General features: G+C 41.8%; 1 protein-coding gene across 2 annotated transcripts in view; it reads left to right on the forward strand.

The window, feature by feature from the left end:
• Positions 1-18201, forward strand: part of C2CD2 (C2 calcium dependent domain containing 2) — a 41365-nt gene that overhangs the window by 17023 nt on the left and 6141 nt on the right. For both annotated transcript variants that reach the window (XM_054165860.1, XM_054165861.1), the window contains exons 5-13: positions 2433-2555; positions 2828-2948; positions 6524-6632; positions 9602-9663; positions 11687-11823; positions 12089-12260; positions 12996-13109; positions 15693-15820; positions 17360-17669. In XM_054165860.1, the coding sequence (XP_054021835.1) occupies positions 2433-2555; positions 2828-2948; positions 6524-6632; positions 9602-9663; positions 11687-11823; positions 12089-12260; positions 12996-13109; positions 15693-15820; positions 17360-17669 (1276 nt within the window). The remainder of the gene's footprint in view (positions 1-2432; positions 2556-2827; positions 2949-6523; positions 6633-9601; positions 9664-11686; positions 11824-12088; positions 12261-12995; positions 13110-15692; positions 15821-17359; positions 17670-18201) is intronic.

Below are 18201 nucleotides of genomic sequence, written 5' to 3' on the forward strand. Positions count from 1 at the left end.
TCATTAGTCAGACAAGGTGGATATAATGACCTATTTTTTCATTGGTAATAGATGGGTGAACCTGAGTTATGTTTGGCAGCCTTGCTGGCTGGCAGAGCTTGGCGTTGCCTGCGGTTGTGCTGCTGTGACTTTTTGTGCTGGTGTGCCCCAGGCGGCTGGCCACAGAGCTGGCTGTACACTTCTAGCCCATGTCAAACCCAAAGTAAAACATACTGTCATAAGCCTCTTTAATTGGCAGTGAAGCCATTGTGGCTTGCCTTGTCATGATGAAGCATTACTTTCCAAACAATAATGACTAAAAATGAGACTGGGCTGACAGGAGGCTCTTTAACCAAACTGCTTTCCAAATAACTATGGAAACAGCAGAAAATACCTGTGAGTTGAAGTCCAATGACTTGTTGCTGTTGTTACTGTTGAATAACAAATACCAGGTTAGGTTGATGGCAAAGCGAGAATAGGATGAGAGTTTAGAATTTGACAGCGTTCTTCATCAAACAGTGTTTAGGAAAGGGCAGGAGAGGGCAATTATCTCCAAACCAGTGAAAACCAGAGATGATTTATTATATGATTCTATGGTTTATCTGCTTATTTAAACAGCAGAAGTAATGAAATTACTGAAACTGAGGCTTTAGACATCCTTTTTTGTTTGTTTGGGTTTTGTTTTGGGGTTTTTTTGTTTGTTTGTTTGTTGTTTTTTTTTTTTTTTGTTTGGTTTGGGTTTTTGAGTAAAAGAGTATTCTCTGCAAGTTGAGAAATGTGCTGCTGCCTCTTTCCTTGGCAGTTGTGTCTGGATATGAACAAAGCACAGTTTCTATGGGACTTACTCAGGGCTGTTGTATGTTTTGGACTGCAGACACCTCTCATCAAAGGACGGTTAGGTAAGAAGGCAGTGAAACAGGATTTCTATACACAACATTCCTGGCATTTTTATGAAACACCCTGAGTGCTTCTGGAATGTTTGGGTAATTGGGAAATGGCTGTTACTCCAAATCTGTTCAACATGTTAGGCAAGCTGCAAGCATACCTTCAGGAGTGTAGAAGTCATTGCATGGTCATTCGCCTACACCTAAGGCAGGACCGAGGATTTTGAAACAATAGATTGCCTCTTGTGTTGAGAGCTGGCTGTGAGGGAGGAGTGTGGTGCAGGGTGTCCAGGATGGCAGAGCAACGCCTATACATTTGCAGACATGTGGCTGCTTGAGATTTGAGCTGTTACTGCCTCATGGCTTTATTATGCTGTGATGCTGCAGCAGTGTGGGTCAGGCAGCACTGCAACTTGGTGCTGCACAGCCACCGTATTATCAAGGCAACCTGACAGGGTTAGGCTTTCAGTTCCCTGCTTGATCTCCCTGCTGGTGCAAATCAGATGTCCTTGTTGTCAGAGTGCCTTGTCTTTGCAGCAGGACCATGTTTGTTGGCCACACTCCCAGCAGACAGCTGAATGCAGAAAGGGTACCTTTTACTGCTTTGTGTGATTATTTCATTCTCCATCTATTCTGTATCTGTAAAGCCCTTTCTTTTAAAGCTTGGTTCTGTAATAGTGAAGCCTCTCAGATGAGAAAAGATAGATGAATCCTCTGTTGCTTAGGTCAGATCTTTGTCAGATAGTTCAATCTTGTCTTTAGAAAAGAAACCACTGATAGTTCTCGTATGCCACCTTCAGAGCAGTTGTGTGTGAGACTGTCCTTTCTGTCGACAACTGGGAAGAGACTCTGAGGAGCATGGCACGGGAGGCAGGCTTTGCCGGGAGCGCAGGGAGGGCAGGAGCAGTTCACCATCTTTATACACCTTACAATTTATCACGTGAAACTACACGTGTAAGCAAAATCTGTGGTCTGTTCTGATCCCTCAGAGATAGTGGTGCAGATAGCGGCTTAGATTGCCCTGGGATTTTTGAATGGGCGAATATATGACTCAGTCCCCCGGAGCAGCATGACTGTATGGTGCACTTTTCAGCAAGGCTGAAGACCTTCAAGAGATGCTATCATGTATTTTTCAATGCAGCACAGGATTAACAGCTTCTCAGCTGTGGCAGTCTGGCATAACTCCCATTAAATCAGTGGAACAGTGCTGATGTGCTTATCTGATGACCAGATAGGCTCTCTCAGTAGGGTGTGAAGCAGTACAAAAACTTTAAAGCATTGTTGTAAGATACAAACTGTTAATGAAACTTCTGATTCTGTGGCTGATAGCTGTGCCTTCCTAAGTCTCAGAACAGCATGTGACTTGTTCAGTGTATATTTCCAGTTTTCCTTTAATGTATAACATAGAAATTGGCTTAATTATTTGCATGATCTCTTGTGACATTTTGTTGACAACAGAAACCACGTCTCTATCTGACAAAGTTAATGCTCGATAGCCTTGGTGATTTATATATAGCAAATTACTTTTTGCCTTAACTTCTTTCTTCTTGTTCCTTTGTTTCCTCTTAGGGGCAGACAGCAGGGACATGTGCAATATCTGAAACGCTTAGAGATGTTTTGAAGAACCTCTTTAGCTCAGTTTCTCCATCTGTAGTGTTGAGTACGAGACCTACAGATATAAAGGAAGTTCAGGTAAGCCATACTACTACCTAAGTCCTTTGAGAAGTATCCTTCTTTGTAGTGTTTTTATTAATACTCATGACTCACAAATGAGTAGTTTAACACCCACGATCAGAAACAACTGGAACACATCTTCAAAATAGAATAGCCTTTGGCAGTGAAGATTTTTGATCATCATCACTCCTGTGTGGCTGCCTGTTGATGTTACACCACATCACACATCTGCTTCCCTATGTCAGTGTAACAGAAGTCAAAAGTGATTTCTATTTGCTTGCTTTTCACAGAATGTACAGAACTTAAGCCTTCTTCCTCAGGGCACTAGTCCACCTAAACCTCCAAGGGCTCATGAACTCAAACTGCTGGTGAAGAACATCGCGGTAAACCTAACTGATCACAGTGCTGCAGGTAACGTAGCCCGTGCCCTGCTCCTTGTTTTCAGTAGGATTGGATTTGTGATTTGGGGTTTGTTTTTTTTGTTTGGGGTTGGTTTTGTTTTTTTATCCTTCTGGTTGAAATAATTTGAAATTTCTGTGTTACAATCTTCTCTCAAGAGATTTAAGAATTTGCTTTACTCCAGGAAATAGTCTTAGTCATACTGCACCAAACTTTCTGTGTTGTGGTTTATCCGAGTATTTGAACATCCTCATCTTCATGGAAACAAATGCACCATTGTTGAAAACAAATCAAAAGGGACATGTTTATAAAGCTGGTTGATTATTTTATGGATTTGAGTTTTAATTTTGAAAAGTCACCACTTTGTGTGTACCTCACATTCAACTCTCCAATAACTGTTAGCAATGACATTAGTTTTGTTCTGTTACCTGATTTTACAGCTGCTTTTCTTTAAAGGAATTTGCTAAGTATCTGAAACTCTCCTCCCCTATGTAAGCTCTCCTCAAAGGTAGTGGCTTTTCATCAGGGATTTTTTCCACTTAACGAAGCACCTGTGTGGGTAGGGGAATGAGTACCTCTTGCAAGTGGAGAATAAAGCCAAAAGAAGAGGTCACTGGCTAGCACAGTTGCAGTCTTGGTTTTGGAAAGAAGCACAAAGCCTGTCTCGCAAGTATTCTGATTTCTTCAAGTGCAAGCATGCCTCTATCACTGATAGAGGCATGACCAAGCATATTTCAGATGGTGTCAGCAGAAATACAAATTTGAGGCTCTGTTATTTATGGTCACTAACAATTCTGTAACAGTCTTTTTAATGGAAGCTTGTGCCTGCTAAATTGGATGAGGCACTAGGTTTGGATAAATATATCCTACTTGCTATACTGCTTTTTTTCTGGTTGGTTTTGGGTTTTTGGGTTGTTTTTTTTTAGTTAGATGCAATAGGTTTATGCCCTGGACTCTTGAATAATGCCTCATTGCTCATCCTGGTGGGAAGTGATTCCCCTAAAACTTTCTGCATACTGTTTTTTTAAAAAACATTCTTTTTAGAGCAGTTCTGGAACTCTTTGCAGTGGAATGCCCTGTATAAATAAAACTGTGCTGGAAACTGTAGATTGCAGCAACACTCATTCCGCATTTTTTTATTACTCTACAATTTTGTAGAGCAAGCTAAACTTTTCCAAAGAGCAGATCATTCCAGCTGCCTTTAAAAGACATGAGATAGCTTTAGATGCATATGGTGCATACTGCAGGAGATTCAACTTATGGGAAACCTTTCTGCCTCCTCCCTGAAAATGAGAGGAAGAGAGGACAATTATTGTGCTCTTCTTTGGGAATCCATATATTGAGAAGTAAAATCAACATTTGCTATTCTAAAAGGAGATGAAGGGAATGTTGCTGGTCCCTTAGCAGCACTTTGGAACTGAGTATGAGAAATAAAGCTTCATAGTGAAGTTTAGCTGGTGCTCTTGAGCTGCATTGGAAATACTGTATCACAGTATCACTAAGGTTGGAAGAGACCTCAAAGATCATCGAGTCCAACCTGTCACCACAGACCTCATGACTAGACCATGGCACCAAGTGCCACGTCCAATCCCCTCTTGAACACCTCCAGGGATGGTGACTCCACCACCTCCCTGGGCAGCACATTCCAATGACTCTTGGTGAAGAACTTTCTCCTCACCTTGAGCCTAAACTTCCCCTTGCACAGCTTGAGACTGTGTCCCCTTGTTCTGGTGCTGGTTGCCTGGGAGAAGAGACCAACCCCTTCCTGTCTACAGCCTCCTTTCAGGTAGTCGTAGAGAGCAATGAGGTCGCCCCTGAGCCTCCTCTTCTCCAGGCTAAACAACCCCAGCTCCCTCAGCCTCTCCTCATAGGGCTTGTGCTCAAGGCCTCTCACCAGCCTTGTTGCTCTTCTCTGGACACGTTGAAGTGTCTCAATGTCCTTCCTACGGCACATCTGGGAAGATAGTAGCTTCTGGACATAGCTTACTGACTTTTAATTACTGTTCCCTTTCGTTTTCTTGGCCTTGTCTTGCAGCAATAATTACACTGTTGCAATTCCAAAACTCAGTAAGAGTATATAGTATCCCAGGCTAACCTGCATGCATACAAAGAGGGCTGGGGAAGGGCTGTTTGTCTTGATCATTATCATCCTATAAACCGTGAGTGCTAACATGGTTTATAGGAGCTTGTTGTCTTTCCTATAGATAAGGTTAGCTCAACTGGTGAGCAAATCAGTAGCAGAACTGGTCTCTGCTTATGGGCATTTTTATCTCCTGCATTTGTGTATGTAAATAAAGGTCATCTTAGATTTACTACTGTATGGTCCACAGTGTATCATCCAGGGAAAAAGTGATTTCTGCTGTTAAGAAAAAAAGTGTAAGTTGTGTACAGCAGGGTGTGCAGGGCACAAATGCCGAAATACTCTGTTCAGTATCAGTTGGTTAGCAGCTCCAGTGCAGTTTCTGACAGAGCTATAGAGGCATTTCTGCCCCAGGCTGCTGAGCACTGCTGGCAGCAAGAGCAGGCTGTGAGAGACATATGGCTGGGTTAACAGAAAACCGCCCCAGATTCATTAACGCAGGCTGAGCTTGCTGTGAAAGAAGCTCAACTACTTACTCCAGGGTCAGCTTGGATCCCAAATAAACCATGTGCACAGTGCTTTGTCTCCTCTAATAACCTTGCCAGGTCCAAGCTGCTTCTGTTTCTGAGACAGGGCTCATCCATAGCCCCAATGTACCACCTAGGACAACTGAGAGTCAAAGACAGTAAATAAAACCCTAGATTCTTCTGGAGATCTGGAGGCAGCATATCTTTTGTTTGCTCAGTACACAGTCAATACGGCGCTTTTTTTGCTGCTTTCCTTGATATTTTGGAACACTGGGACTAAAACAATTTCTCATGCTGTGAAAGCCACACAAATGAAATCGTTTCAAGAGGAACATGTTGTGCAAACTGTTTACCCTTGGAGCAGCAATATAACTACTGTAATATGCCAATTTGCCACACTATCAAATTCCAGGATCAAAGTAGAGATAGTTCTGCACCAGTACTCTAAAATGCTGTGAACTTGTTTAAAAACTGCTGTCCACAAGGCCATTGTTAATTAACACTATTGTCATCATTCACTTGCTAGCAGAAAAAGCTTCCTTGGATGTCTAAGGAAACCACTGTGACTGTGGCCAGTAGGAACTTGGAAAACTTGTTTCTTTTCAAACAGCTGAAAGCACTCTACCTTGCACCCACACCACCACCTCCACATTGTGCATTCTGACTCCCCATCCTTTTTGATCTTGTTATGCCTGCAGTGTTTTGCTTCACGCCAGAATTTAAATCAGGTTGTCACGTTTCACACTGTGTATAACAGTGCATAAGACAATGATTATGCAGTCATGACCATTGCCATTAATGTAGCTGGTATACAAACTGTGGTGAGAAATTAATTCTGTGAGAAGGTAAAGAAGTGCTTGCAATAGTCTGTTCAGAAGCACAGTATGTAAGGAAAGGGTTTCTTTGCTTTCCTTTGAGTAACTGTGCCTCGTGATGATGGAATATTAATAACAGGATATTGTTTTTTCTTGCCTTTACAGGCAGCACAAACCTTGTGTGTATAGTTCAGTTGAATGACCCTATGCAGAAGTTTTCCAGCTCTGTAGCCAAAAATGCTGTAAATCCCTTTTGGAAGGAAGAGTTTATCTTGTAAGTAACTTTACTACTGAGTACTTTTAAGTGAAGCATCTTTCTTTACCATATGAAGTTTTTGAGAGAAGAATGGTATTTTGAATTATGTCCAGCTGGGTGGCCTCAGAGAAGTCTGGAGCTAGTAGGGACTTCAGGATACCTAATGGATATGAGATCAAATAAGTCTCTAAAGTTTCCCTGGTAGATATTTGATTCTAGTAGATGGGAGCGTAACAGGCATAATAAATTGCCCTGTGCTTTCATACAGCACCAAAAAGGATTCTGGCAAGGTTTTGAAGTCACTTCAGCTTGAAAACTGCATTTGAGGAAATCTGATGTCTCTCCATTCCCCCAGCTGAGTGGGAAACGCAAATGTGCATGAAATTTGACCATCTAAAAGGATGGTGGCTATGGTTAAAAACGGAGTGTAAAAGCAGATTTCTTTCTGTTGAGCAAAGGTGGGACTTTATGGCAGCCTGCGTAGTATTGTGTGATCCACACAGCTTCTCTAAAGAAGGTCAAAAGTTGAGCTGTTCTAGAACTGTTTTCTTTTCCACTTTCTAGCAGCAGAATAGAAATATCTGATAGCTTCTGAATTGTATGAGTTAAAGAAGAGGGAGTCACTGATGGCAGGGCTGGTCAGAAGGGTATTTCTGTAGTGACTTTAAACACCCCCACAAGTAGGCAGAAGCAGTTTCCCAGAGGAGTGGGATAAAGATGCTGCCACGCAACATACTGCAGATACTGCTTTCTTTTTATGTTTTCCTATCAGAGATAATTAAGGTGAGAGGCACTTCTGTTTCTTTCTGTAGCTCTCCTCTCCCATTTCAGTTCTACTTCTCTCTCACTCTTATCTCTCTCTAAAAGTACGTATTTCAAAGAGTAATGCTGCTTGTTTTTATGGGACCTTTTTTCTGCACTATCTATTCGGAGCCTGGCCTCCACTGTACTTGTTCCTACTTATGTAAAGCAGAGGCTTAGCATACAAGTTGCTGAGTGCTTATTTAGACCTGTGCCTGTCTGTGCTGAGTGCTCTTTTCCTTGAGGAGTGTGTGCACTTCTTTGTGCTCGTCCTCAGCTTGAAGAGTGGGGAGTGTGCAGTGCACAGATCTTTTTCTGCCTCCTCATCACAGCCTGCTGGACAATGCCCCTGTGAATGTTACAGAGTGAGAAGTCATGAAATGGAAGAGCTGAGGGATAAAGCAACAGGGGCTGCTTGATTTGAGGGAAGGTACCAGGATCAATCATCACAAGTTGTACAGGATGTGGAAAACACCAGACCCCTCTGTATGAGTGCAGAGAGTGATTAGAAGTCACTGTAGTTAGCAAAGAAAAATGGATGTCAAACAACACTGAAAGGCCTCACCTTTTTATGTGGTCTGATGAAGGTGTGTGCAACTCTCATCCTGCTGTCAAATGGAAAACCAGATAGAAAGCTCTCTTCCTTCAGGCAGGCACAGTATAATGGTTTTTAAAGTTGATTTTAGTAATGACCTACACTATTTATGGAAAGCCACAGATCAGAAAACATTCTTCTGTGACAGCATGCTGCATTATCATCAAGACTTAAGGATTAACATGATGAGATTTCTCCTCCGCGATGGAAGGAGAAAAATGCACTTCTGTAGCAGTTTTCTGTTACAGAGTTTCAGCCTCTGGGTCTGTGAATCACTTCAGCCATCTGTTGGTAGAACAGCATCCATGCTGTGTGTTGCAGGCCAGACACGTTCCCAGCAGTTTTGGACAGGAAGTTTGTCAGAAGAATACCCTTTACAACTGAAAGTGCACAGAGAGGGCAGGCAGGATGTGATTGTTGAATGCAATTTGACCTTGACACTAGGGATAATGCTGGGTTTTCCATGGTGTTGGCTGCTTCTTGAAAGTGTATGAGGTAAGCTTAGGGACTTTTACAGATGAGTGATCAGGATTTGGCTGCATACCTTTGTTGAAGTTCACATAGTTTTGCCTCTTTTTCTCTCTTCGATATCCACTAGTATCAATACCTACCCACTGAAGGCCAGGATACTGACATGTCAGGCTCTGCTTTACCTTCATGGGAAAAGCAGCAATAATACTATCAAGGCACTTCCTTTAAAGTTTTGGAGGTGGCAGGGAAAAGTTTAAAACCTGCTGCATAGATGATGTCCCACGGCATCTAACGGAAGTAGAGTGCCTGCAACCAAGATCACAGCATCCTGAAATGGCAACCTTAAAATAAAATAAGTGTGTATGTGCCTTGAAGGGTTTTGGCAGAACACCTACTGAGAAAGTTATAAAATCAAGTGTTACTGTAAGGTTCCTCCATTAGTACCCAGTTTGCTTCACTGTCCTAATTAGAAGGGTCTACATCTACTGTCTAGTCCATCTTACCAAGCATTGCACATGCCAATAACTCTGCTAATAGTTCACATCATTTCTGTCACACAGAAACTGGTTCCTGTTGTAACATCCTTGAGTCTGATTTGGAAAAGCAATACTGACTTCTCACATAAGACTATTTCTATTTACCTGCATCTATCTTGCTTTTGCAGGACACTCTCCTCCTTTGACAGAATACCCCACTGGTTTGAATCAATTGTTGATTGGACCCATTCCAGCATCTTGGCTTACAAATTCAATCCTGCCAGGAAAAGATAGCTTCTTATTGCTGTGGTCTAGCAGTCAGACTAAGGACCATCTGGAAGAGTAGTGTTTGTCAGCTACTGGGAGAAGAGCCACTGACATTTTAGGTGCCCAAATTTCTGCAACAGTGCTTGGAGAGAATATTTTTCTGACTATGATCCCTTTAATCAGTCTTACCTGAGGTCAAAAAGACACTATGCATGCAGCGTCCCCAGCAGCCTTGGTTAGCAAGTTGTACTGCCTGGCTCAGTGCAAGCCAAGAAGAGTTAGGGTGTTGGCAGCTGGGATGGGAAAGGGGAAAACCTAAGGGGGAAGGAAAATCTGCTTGCCTGCAAAGACCTAACACAGTTTCATTTACTTCACAGTGAACTAAGTGCCAAATCAAAAGTGTTGCAGCTGCAAATAGTAGAAGATGGAAAGTTGGATAGTAAGTATGAAAAACAAATTGTTTTGCATGACCAGTTTGTGAGCCTTGCTAAATGTTGACAGATGTCCTTTCAGTTCTGCCTGGCTGTATCATCAAACAAGAAACTGTCAGATTTTTGAATGTACGCTAAGGCATAGATGTCTTCTGCTGACTTGTCCAGTAGTGAAATTTGGTTTGCCTCAAGCATGACTCTAGGAAGCCCCATGGGGAAGAACAGCTGTGAAAGGGAGAGCAGATGAAAATTGCCAGCCAACATGGATGGCTTGGAGACAATGTGTAACTTAAGTTTCTGTTTTTAAACTCTGTAAGCTCATCCTCAAATACAGGTCCTAGAATTGAAATCCATGGAAAATTGTGGATTTTTTGGGCAGTGCTGGTTGACCCAAGTTGAGTTCTATGCACACCGTTAATTCCATCAGGAATCATGGACAGAAAGGAGAATACACTGTTAACATGTGTCTGTCCTCCCCTGAGTCAAGGGTAACTTGATTCTGGTTTTACAGCTTGCAATTAGCACTCAGTGGCAGGAAGACCTCTCCACTACACACTTTATTTTAGTGTGTATAGAATTAATAATTGGATTTCACCTCTTGGATCAAGACAAGCAAGAAACAAGCATTACTTTTCGACACTCAGCTGTTGTTCTGTGGCTTAGTACTGTCTGCTGTTAAACTTGGTTTGGAAAAAGAAATTAAAAGTATTGGCCAAAGCTCTTCATAGCAAGTGACTAAAAACTGGAAAAACAGATGTGCTTTTACTCATAGTGTCTTCTGATAATAGACGAAGGCTTGGCCAGTAATTTGTTAGGTAATAATATTTTATCTGAGCCAATGTTAATAATTAATACAGCCAAGTGGACTGTGCTTTTAGTTTTCAGTTACTGTGCCTTTTGGGTGGTTTTTTTTGTGTAATAATCTAGGTGTACAAAGTACATAGAATACATAGAATACATACATAGAATAAACCAGGTTGGAAGAGACCTTCAAGATCATCGCGTCCAACCCATCAACCAATCCAACTCCGCCCAAGCAACTAACCCACAGCACCAAGTACCCCGTCAAGTCTTCTCCTATGATCTGCAATTACTTGAGGGATTGGGAAATCAAATGTTAGACAAATGCCTTACAAAATTTCTCTGGTGTGAATGCTGCTTTGTGATTTTTAACAACAACAACAACAAGAAAATCTGCAAACAGTCAGCAAATGCATATTGTTCCTTGCATGAAGTTTAGTCTTGCTTGTACCTGAGCGTCTTTATTAATGGGTCTTTCAAACTGCATTAGTAATATTCCACATCCTACTGAAAGTGTAACTACCAACCTGATTTCTTGAAGAAAAAGGCCCTAGTTGATTGCACTGAGAATTATCTGACCTTCACCACCATCTCAGCTCTACTCCCAAATACTTGAATAGAAAACTCAAAGTGGAATTGTATTATTGAGGACAAAACTGAGTAATGTGGATATAACATATATCTCTACTTGTTCAATTTCACAGAAAGTTATTTTAATCTCTGAAATCCTGCAGTAATTTTGCTAGTAGTTTGCTTCAGTCTAGTATAGCTGATAAAATAAGGGGAGGAACAAGAGAACTGCTGAACTTGCACTAAAGGTCAAATTAAGAAAGATTTCTTAATGCTGTACCAGTTTACCAGGAATCCAGAGCAGTCTGTGAAATGAAAGATGTAGGTCACTGGTTATAGGGATTGTTCAAGAACCTAATAGAAATATTTCTAGATGCTTTCTTTTCCTTCAAGCATTCTGCATGTATGGGAAAGAAGTGGCCAGAAATCGTGGCAAATAAGTAACATTTCACATCTCCATTCTTTCATATTAGGCCAGGCAGAGGCATAGTCATAAAATGGTCAGAAGGCTGTAGAAACTGCCATGTTTCTGCTCTGTGGTGTAGAGCCAGTTCTTGCAATTAGCTGCCTGTGTTTTTCCTCCTCGTTTCCAGTCTTCTCACCTTTAAACATACAGACAGCTCACCTGTGCACTGATTTTGTCGATTTTATTTTTTCTAGATCCTTTGTCTGCAAAGGTGACCGTACCTCTAGACTTGTTCAGGAAACAACCTTCTGGACAGCAAAGCTTTGCACTGAACAGCTCCAGTGAAAGCAGCCCAGAGCCAGGGCCTGGGCTGGGATCCATTAGTGCAGAGGTACTGCTGTGTTTAGATGGTTTTAGGGTGGATCTTTTACTTCAGGAAGTAGTTGTGAATGCTCATCTTGTACTTTACAGTTTGTGGCTGAGTTAGAGTAGCATATTCGGATTGCATGGTAACGCTTCATACAGTGCCTGTCAAAAAAGAATTAGCTGTCTGCCTCGTGAAAGCTGGTGTAAATTATAGGCAAGTACTAGCTAGAAATGCTAGTGCCCTCCTTGCTTGGCTGTGCTTCTAAGGTGACATTGTTTTGTCCTCCTAGTTCTCTTTTATAGAACCTGGTGAATTGAAAACGTGGCAAGTCTCTTCTTCAGTGCCAGCCACTAAAATAGAAATGGATCGCACTGTGATGCCCTGTGGGACTGTGGTCACTACTGTAACTGCTGTGAAAACCAAACCTCGTCTAGAAGGGAGGTCCTCTCCACTGAGCACTGGTGAGGGACTCCACTACTTTCAGTATTCATTCTTAAGATTTTCTGTGAGGAACAGGAGCTGAGGGCAGAGTAAGGAAAGGTGCTATTGTCCAGACTTCTTTAATGGGTTGATGTGATGGTGGAGAGCATTGTTTATATTCTCAGAATGAAGTTTTTAGTTCTTACAAGAGGAATGGTTAAGGCTCTTCTTATTTTAATACGTACTTTAATACCACGTGGTGGAGTAACAGTGCAGAAGAGCTTGGGTTTGGTTAGTGATTTTTCACATGACAAAAGTATTGGACTCTTAGAGTGTTTACTGATGACGGACCATACCGTGCCTTGCTCTGTATTACAATCTCCAACAAAGGTTGGTGTCATATTGTGACAAAGTTGTGGGTTTTTTGGTGTAGTTCAGAGGAAGTAGAATAAAGGAAGGAGCAGACTTTTACTTGTAAAACATCTGAACAGTCTTTGTGTGAAGCCTCACAATGACCTTCATTCCTTTAGGTTGTTAAACAGATCTTTTATTTAAGTGGGTGTTGTCTAGCATATTACAGTGAAATGTTTAAAAACAATAAATTCATACACTTCGCAGGTCTTTTGGGATTGGGTTACCACAGAGAGTGTGTGTTGAGAATTTGTATTAAACTTTCTCAAGCAAAGACAGACTTTATTATTGTTAAAATAATTTTGTACTGTGTTCATAACAAATGTCTTGAATAGTTCAAATAACAAAAATCCCTTGATCCTCAGATTCTCCTGTGAAAACTCCAGTTAAAGTAAAGGTGATTGAAAAGGATGTCTCTGTTCAACCTATCCACTCTCATGGTGCTCCAGTCAGCAAAACTTTATCATCTTCAGATACAGGTAACAGAAATGTTCAGAGCTGCTAATGAGGATACATCTCTCTCTGCTACACATGGGATTAATGTAATCCTGTTAAAATAACAACAAACCCATCTGGATGCTGCCTTTCAACAGGCACTGATGATGCGTTTATGTTTGCAAGTACTGTGGTTATGGATATAGCAGCCTTGTAATAAGAGGTCTGGTTTTAGTTGGTGATTTAAATTACTGATGTTGAATAAATAACATTGAGCTGTGGGATGGAGGGGGGAGGTGATTGCAGTGAAGCCAGGCTGTCTTTTTTCTTACTTTGAAATAAAAGATTCCTCTTTTATGAAGGTATGGGGGTTCACTGCCCAAAATGAAAACATTGTGACATTTACCTCTATGGCCATTGTGAAGTCTGCCTTGTCTGAACAGCAGGCAGGAGGCTGGACTGATACAAAGAATGAATTCTCTTTCTAGCCCTGCCACTGGGCTTTTCTGTGCTAATGCAAATACACAATCTTGCTATGTCTGTTTTTCCACCTTCCTGAGTCACCTGGCATGCAGCTAAAGTGCCTTCAGAGTGTAGGAGGCATTGATAATAACTTTTAATTACAAATTTACTTTAATTGCATTAAACCTGACTTTTGAGGCATTTTAGCTTTACAAGTTTCAACTCTTCCAGTACCATCCGTAGTCACCATTCAGTGTTTCTGTAGCTCTGCATGTAACACTAATGAAAGATGTGACCTAATCTAGTTGGCAGTAGCACATGATGTGGAGTCCTGTTCTCTTTATACAGATATGAGTGCAGATGGGACAATCTGGAGATGATCTAGGCTGCTCCAGGAAACAGAAGACTTGCTGAGAGAGAAAAAGTGTATTGCCCAAAAGACATAAATGTGTGAAAGACCATGAACCAATAACTATGATTAGCTGTAATAGCACTCAAATCTTTCCCTGCCTCTAGACTGAGAAGTGCTCTGATACCAGGAAGCAGGATGGTATTCCTAAGTCAATTTGGAAAATACTGAGATAGTGCCAGACTTCTGAGTTGAGTCTCATAACTGTTGATGATATTAAAAATACAAAGCACTTACTGGAAAACTCATCTGAAGACAACTTAGAGCACATTAATGAGGACAGTGTTTTTATGGGAGTGCAGGGGAATTTCTGTGAAATGTTTGTCCAATACAGCAGGAAGAATTACTCATTAGAACATGAGTTTAAGCCAAATAAAAGAAATACAAGGGAGCATTTTGTATGGCAGTAACTTCAGTAGCAGTTACCACAAACATCATGCCAAAATAGCAACAAGAACTATGGAAAAAGATGCTGTGGCTGTGATAACAATAATAAGAATTAGCAAGTACTACTCGTCCTGCCCTGGATGCTCTCAGCTGTTCCTGGGGGTTTTGCTGTGGCTACAGAGATGGAAAACTCAGGCTTTATAACAAGTGTGCAGACATGCATGGGCATGCATACACTTTGTGTACACATACTCTTCAAGTTCCAAAAGTATCTGAGATACTCAGTGCAGCATAATTATTCAGACCTTGTCTTTTATTGTGTTAAAGCCACAGTAACAAAGACTCTACCCAGTTTAATTAACTATACTGCTTTTCCTGCCTGTATTCTTCTGTTATTAAAAGTCTTTGCTAATAGAAAAGCCCCCCCTCAGACAATTAAATACGAGGAGGTTTGTTTCATTAACTTTCTTAAGCCTTGGTTATTCTTTGATGAATTTGATTAGTATGTATTAGCTGTTTTCAAAGTACTTGCATACTAAATGCCAGAAATGGCCATGCTTAAAAATAAACCTCTGTTTGTCATTTTATAAATCAGGTGGTTTTTATTCCTGTGCAATATTTGGAGGGCAAAAGGAGGTGCACTTTACAGGCTTTGGACACAGCTAATGGAGAGCAGTGTGACTGCTGCATTGCCTTCCCTATCCTATCATAGTGCCATAGCAAACCTGGAAATGCCAAGCAAGGATGTCTGGAAAAATAACAGAACATCACATCAGCTTTGTACCTTGGAAGAACTATGGCTCTTTATGACTGTGATATCTAATACTCTACCTACTGCTTCTGGAATATAATCTCCACAGTGTAGCAATACACTGAAGTAATTAGATGTTTTGTGTAGGCTTCTAAAGCTCCCTGTGTGCTTGGGGCTAGGGTTTGTAACTGCAGCTTAAATGCTTTTTCACAGAATCACAGAATTGTCAGGGTTGGAAGGGACCTCAACAATCATCTACTTCCAACCCCCCTCCCATGGGAGGGGACACCTTCCACTAGATCAAGTTGCCCAGAGCCACATCCAGTCTGGCTTCCACCACGTCTCTGGGCAACCTGTTCCAGTGCCTCACCACCCTTATGGTGAAGAACTTCTTTCTAACGTCTACCTCTTCTTTTTCACAAAAGAACAGGCAATAGAAGGCAAAGATAAGATCCAGCAGCTGAGTGGTGAATTGGAAAATGTTTTGATATGACTGGTGTTTATACCATTTCTTTTAATTTCTATAAATTTTAAGTTAAGAAGAAACACAGCCTCTCTCTACTCTCTTTCTTCCCCCTGTTTATCTCTCTTCCCTCTGAAATAATGCTTTCTTTTCAGAACTGCTGGTACTGAATGGCACCGATCCTGTTGCAGAAGCAGCCATTCGGCAGCTGAGTGAGTCTGCAAAGCAGAAGCTGAAGTCTCCTAGAAAGAAAAGCACCATTATCATATCAGGGGTGTCCAAGGTAGGGCAGAAAACAACACTTACATTTGATGCTTCGTAGTGTAAATAAAGTACTCCACTGAGTGCAAAGTTAATGCATTTACACTGAGGCAAAAAAAGTTGTGGAGAATCTCAGCCTTCTCCTCATCTGTTGTTACTAGTTCCCCACTGTTGCTCATCAGAAGGGGATGCTTTCTTTAACCCTCCTGTTCTGGTTAATGTACCTGTAGAAGCCTTTCTTATTTTTCTTTACAGCCCTTGCCAAGTACAGTTCCAGGTGTGCCATGGCCTTCCTGACCTTGTCCCTACACAGCCAGGCAATGTCCCTATACTCTTCCCAGGATGCCTGTCCCTTCTTCCATTTCCTGTGTAGAACCAACTTGGCCTTCAGTTTAACCAGCAGGTCATGACCCAGCCATAGTGGTCTCTTGCCTTCCTTGCCCGATTTCTTACACCTGGAGATTGAGATCTCTTGTGCTCTACAGAAAGCATCCTTAAAGATCTGCCAGCTCTGTTCCACTCCCTTCTCTCTGAGGGCCGTTTCCCACAGGGTCCTATTTACTAACTCCTAGAAGAGCTGGAAGTTTGCTTTCCTAAAATTTAGAGTCCTAACTATGCTTCTCAAGGGCTTCCATACCCCTTAGGACAGCAAACTGCACTAGCGCATTATTGCTGTAGTCCAGGCTGCCTTTGACTTTGACATACTTGTCCAACAGATGTTAGGGTGGTTAAAATCCCCTAGAAGGATGAGAGCCTGTGATCATGATGTTTCCTCAAGCTGGAGTAAGAAGGCTTCATCAATAGGCACTGCTTGATGGGGTGGCCTGTAGTATCTACCTCTAGGCTCCCCTTGTTGTCCCGATCCTTAATTCCTACCCATAAGCTTTTGACCTGCTTGTGGCTGTTCTTTAGTGACAACTCTTTGCACTCTGTCCACTTCTTTACATAGAGGGCAACACCTCCATCCTTTCTTCCTCTCCTGCCCATTCTGGACAGCTTGTAGACATCAGTAGCCACACTCCAGTCACACGATTCATCTCACCAAGTCTCCAGAATTACCACTAGGTCGTAGCTTTCCTGCAGCAGACAGCTGCCAACTCCTCCTCTCTGTTGCCCATGCTGCGTGCATTGGTTTAGAGGCACTTCAGCTGGGCTACAGGCCATATCACCTTCTTAGAGGTAGAGGGACTGGATGGATTTGTGTTTAATTGATACAGATGCCAAGAAGTCCTCCAACAAGATGAAACACTTAGGTGTTTGTTTTCTTAAAAAGACCAAAGTCTATGCATGCTTATGCTTCATTACAGGAAAGAGTCCTGTTATTAGCAGTAGAGCCAGAGATAGGTGGGAGGCATGTACTTTATTTCTTTTTTCCAGCCATTTGGTGTTAACAACATTATTAAAACTTGGCTGTGTGCTCCTCTCCTGTAGTGGAGATAAGGAAGCCTCTCAGAGATACAAGTAAAAGTGTAAAAAAGAGAAAAGAACTTTGTGCATGGAAGCTGTTTTTTTGTTCCAGCAGAGCAACTTGTCAATGTTCTCTCTTATTGTCCCTGGGCAGACCTCTTTAACTCAGGACAGCGAAGCTGCACTGATGATGGACTATGCTGCAGCCATGGACAACTCCTGCAAAGTAGATCCACCAACTGTGGAGAAATCTGTTGCAAAAGTAACCTCTGATGAAGAGTTATCATTAGGTACTTCAGAAATTGTACCTGATAGTGACCCACAGCAAAGTGTCCATAAGGCTTGGAATTTGGAGAATGGCAGCCAACAGTGGGATACCAACACATTCTTAGACCAGACTTGTGATGAAATATCTTGCAGCTCATTAAGTGTTTCAGAAACTGGGAGCATGAAAAAGTCTAAAGGTATGTGATGCTTACATCCACTTCGGTGAATGACTGGTTTCTCTACAGAATTGGCACTGTCAGGCAACACTGTAGTAATTCGTCCTTTCTTAACAATTTTTGTCCTTAAACTCCTTATCTGCATGGTGTTGGTTGAAGCTGTCTTACTAGCAGCCATAAAGAGTTCATCCCTCTAGCCCTCTGAGCCAGGCTGGGCTCACTTACACTTCCCTCCATCAGGAAACAGAAGGGGTCGCTCTTATAAGTTGCAGGGCAGCTCACTAAGCCCACCTCTGTTATCTAGCCATATTGTCAGTTTATCAATGGAAACTCTGTTCTTGTAAACAAGGACTGGTGCTGTATTAGCAGCCCCATTACTAACCTGAAAGTGGCAAGTTTCCAGAGGTGCTTTCTGATACATTCTTTCCCATTTCTCAGCACAAGAATCACCTGCCCTCAGTAAGGCCTGTGTTCAAGTGGCACCACAGCTAAACCAGAAGTATACTCCCTTTTAACTGCCTTGTGAAACAGTTTCACTAATACATATTTTGCT

This window comes from Dryobates pubescens, chromosome 12 (genome assembly GCF_014839835.1).
Source record: "Dryobates pubescens isolate bDryPub1 chromosome 12, bDryPub1.pri, whole genome shotgun sequence".
Lineage (NCBI taxonomy): Eukaryota > Metazoa > Chordata > Aves > Piciformes > Picidae > Dryobates > Dryobates pubescens.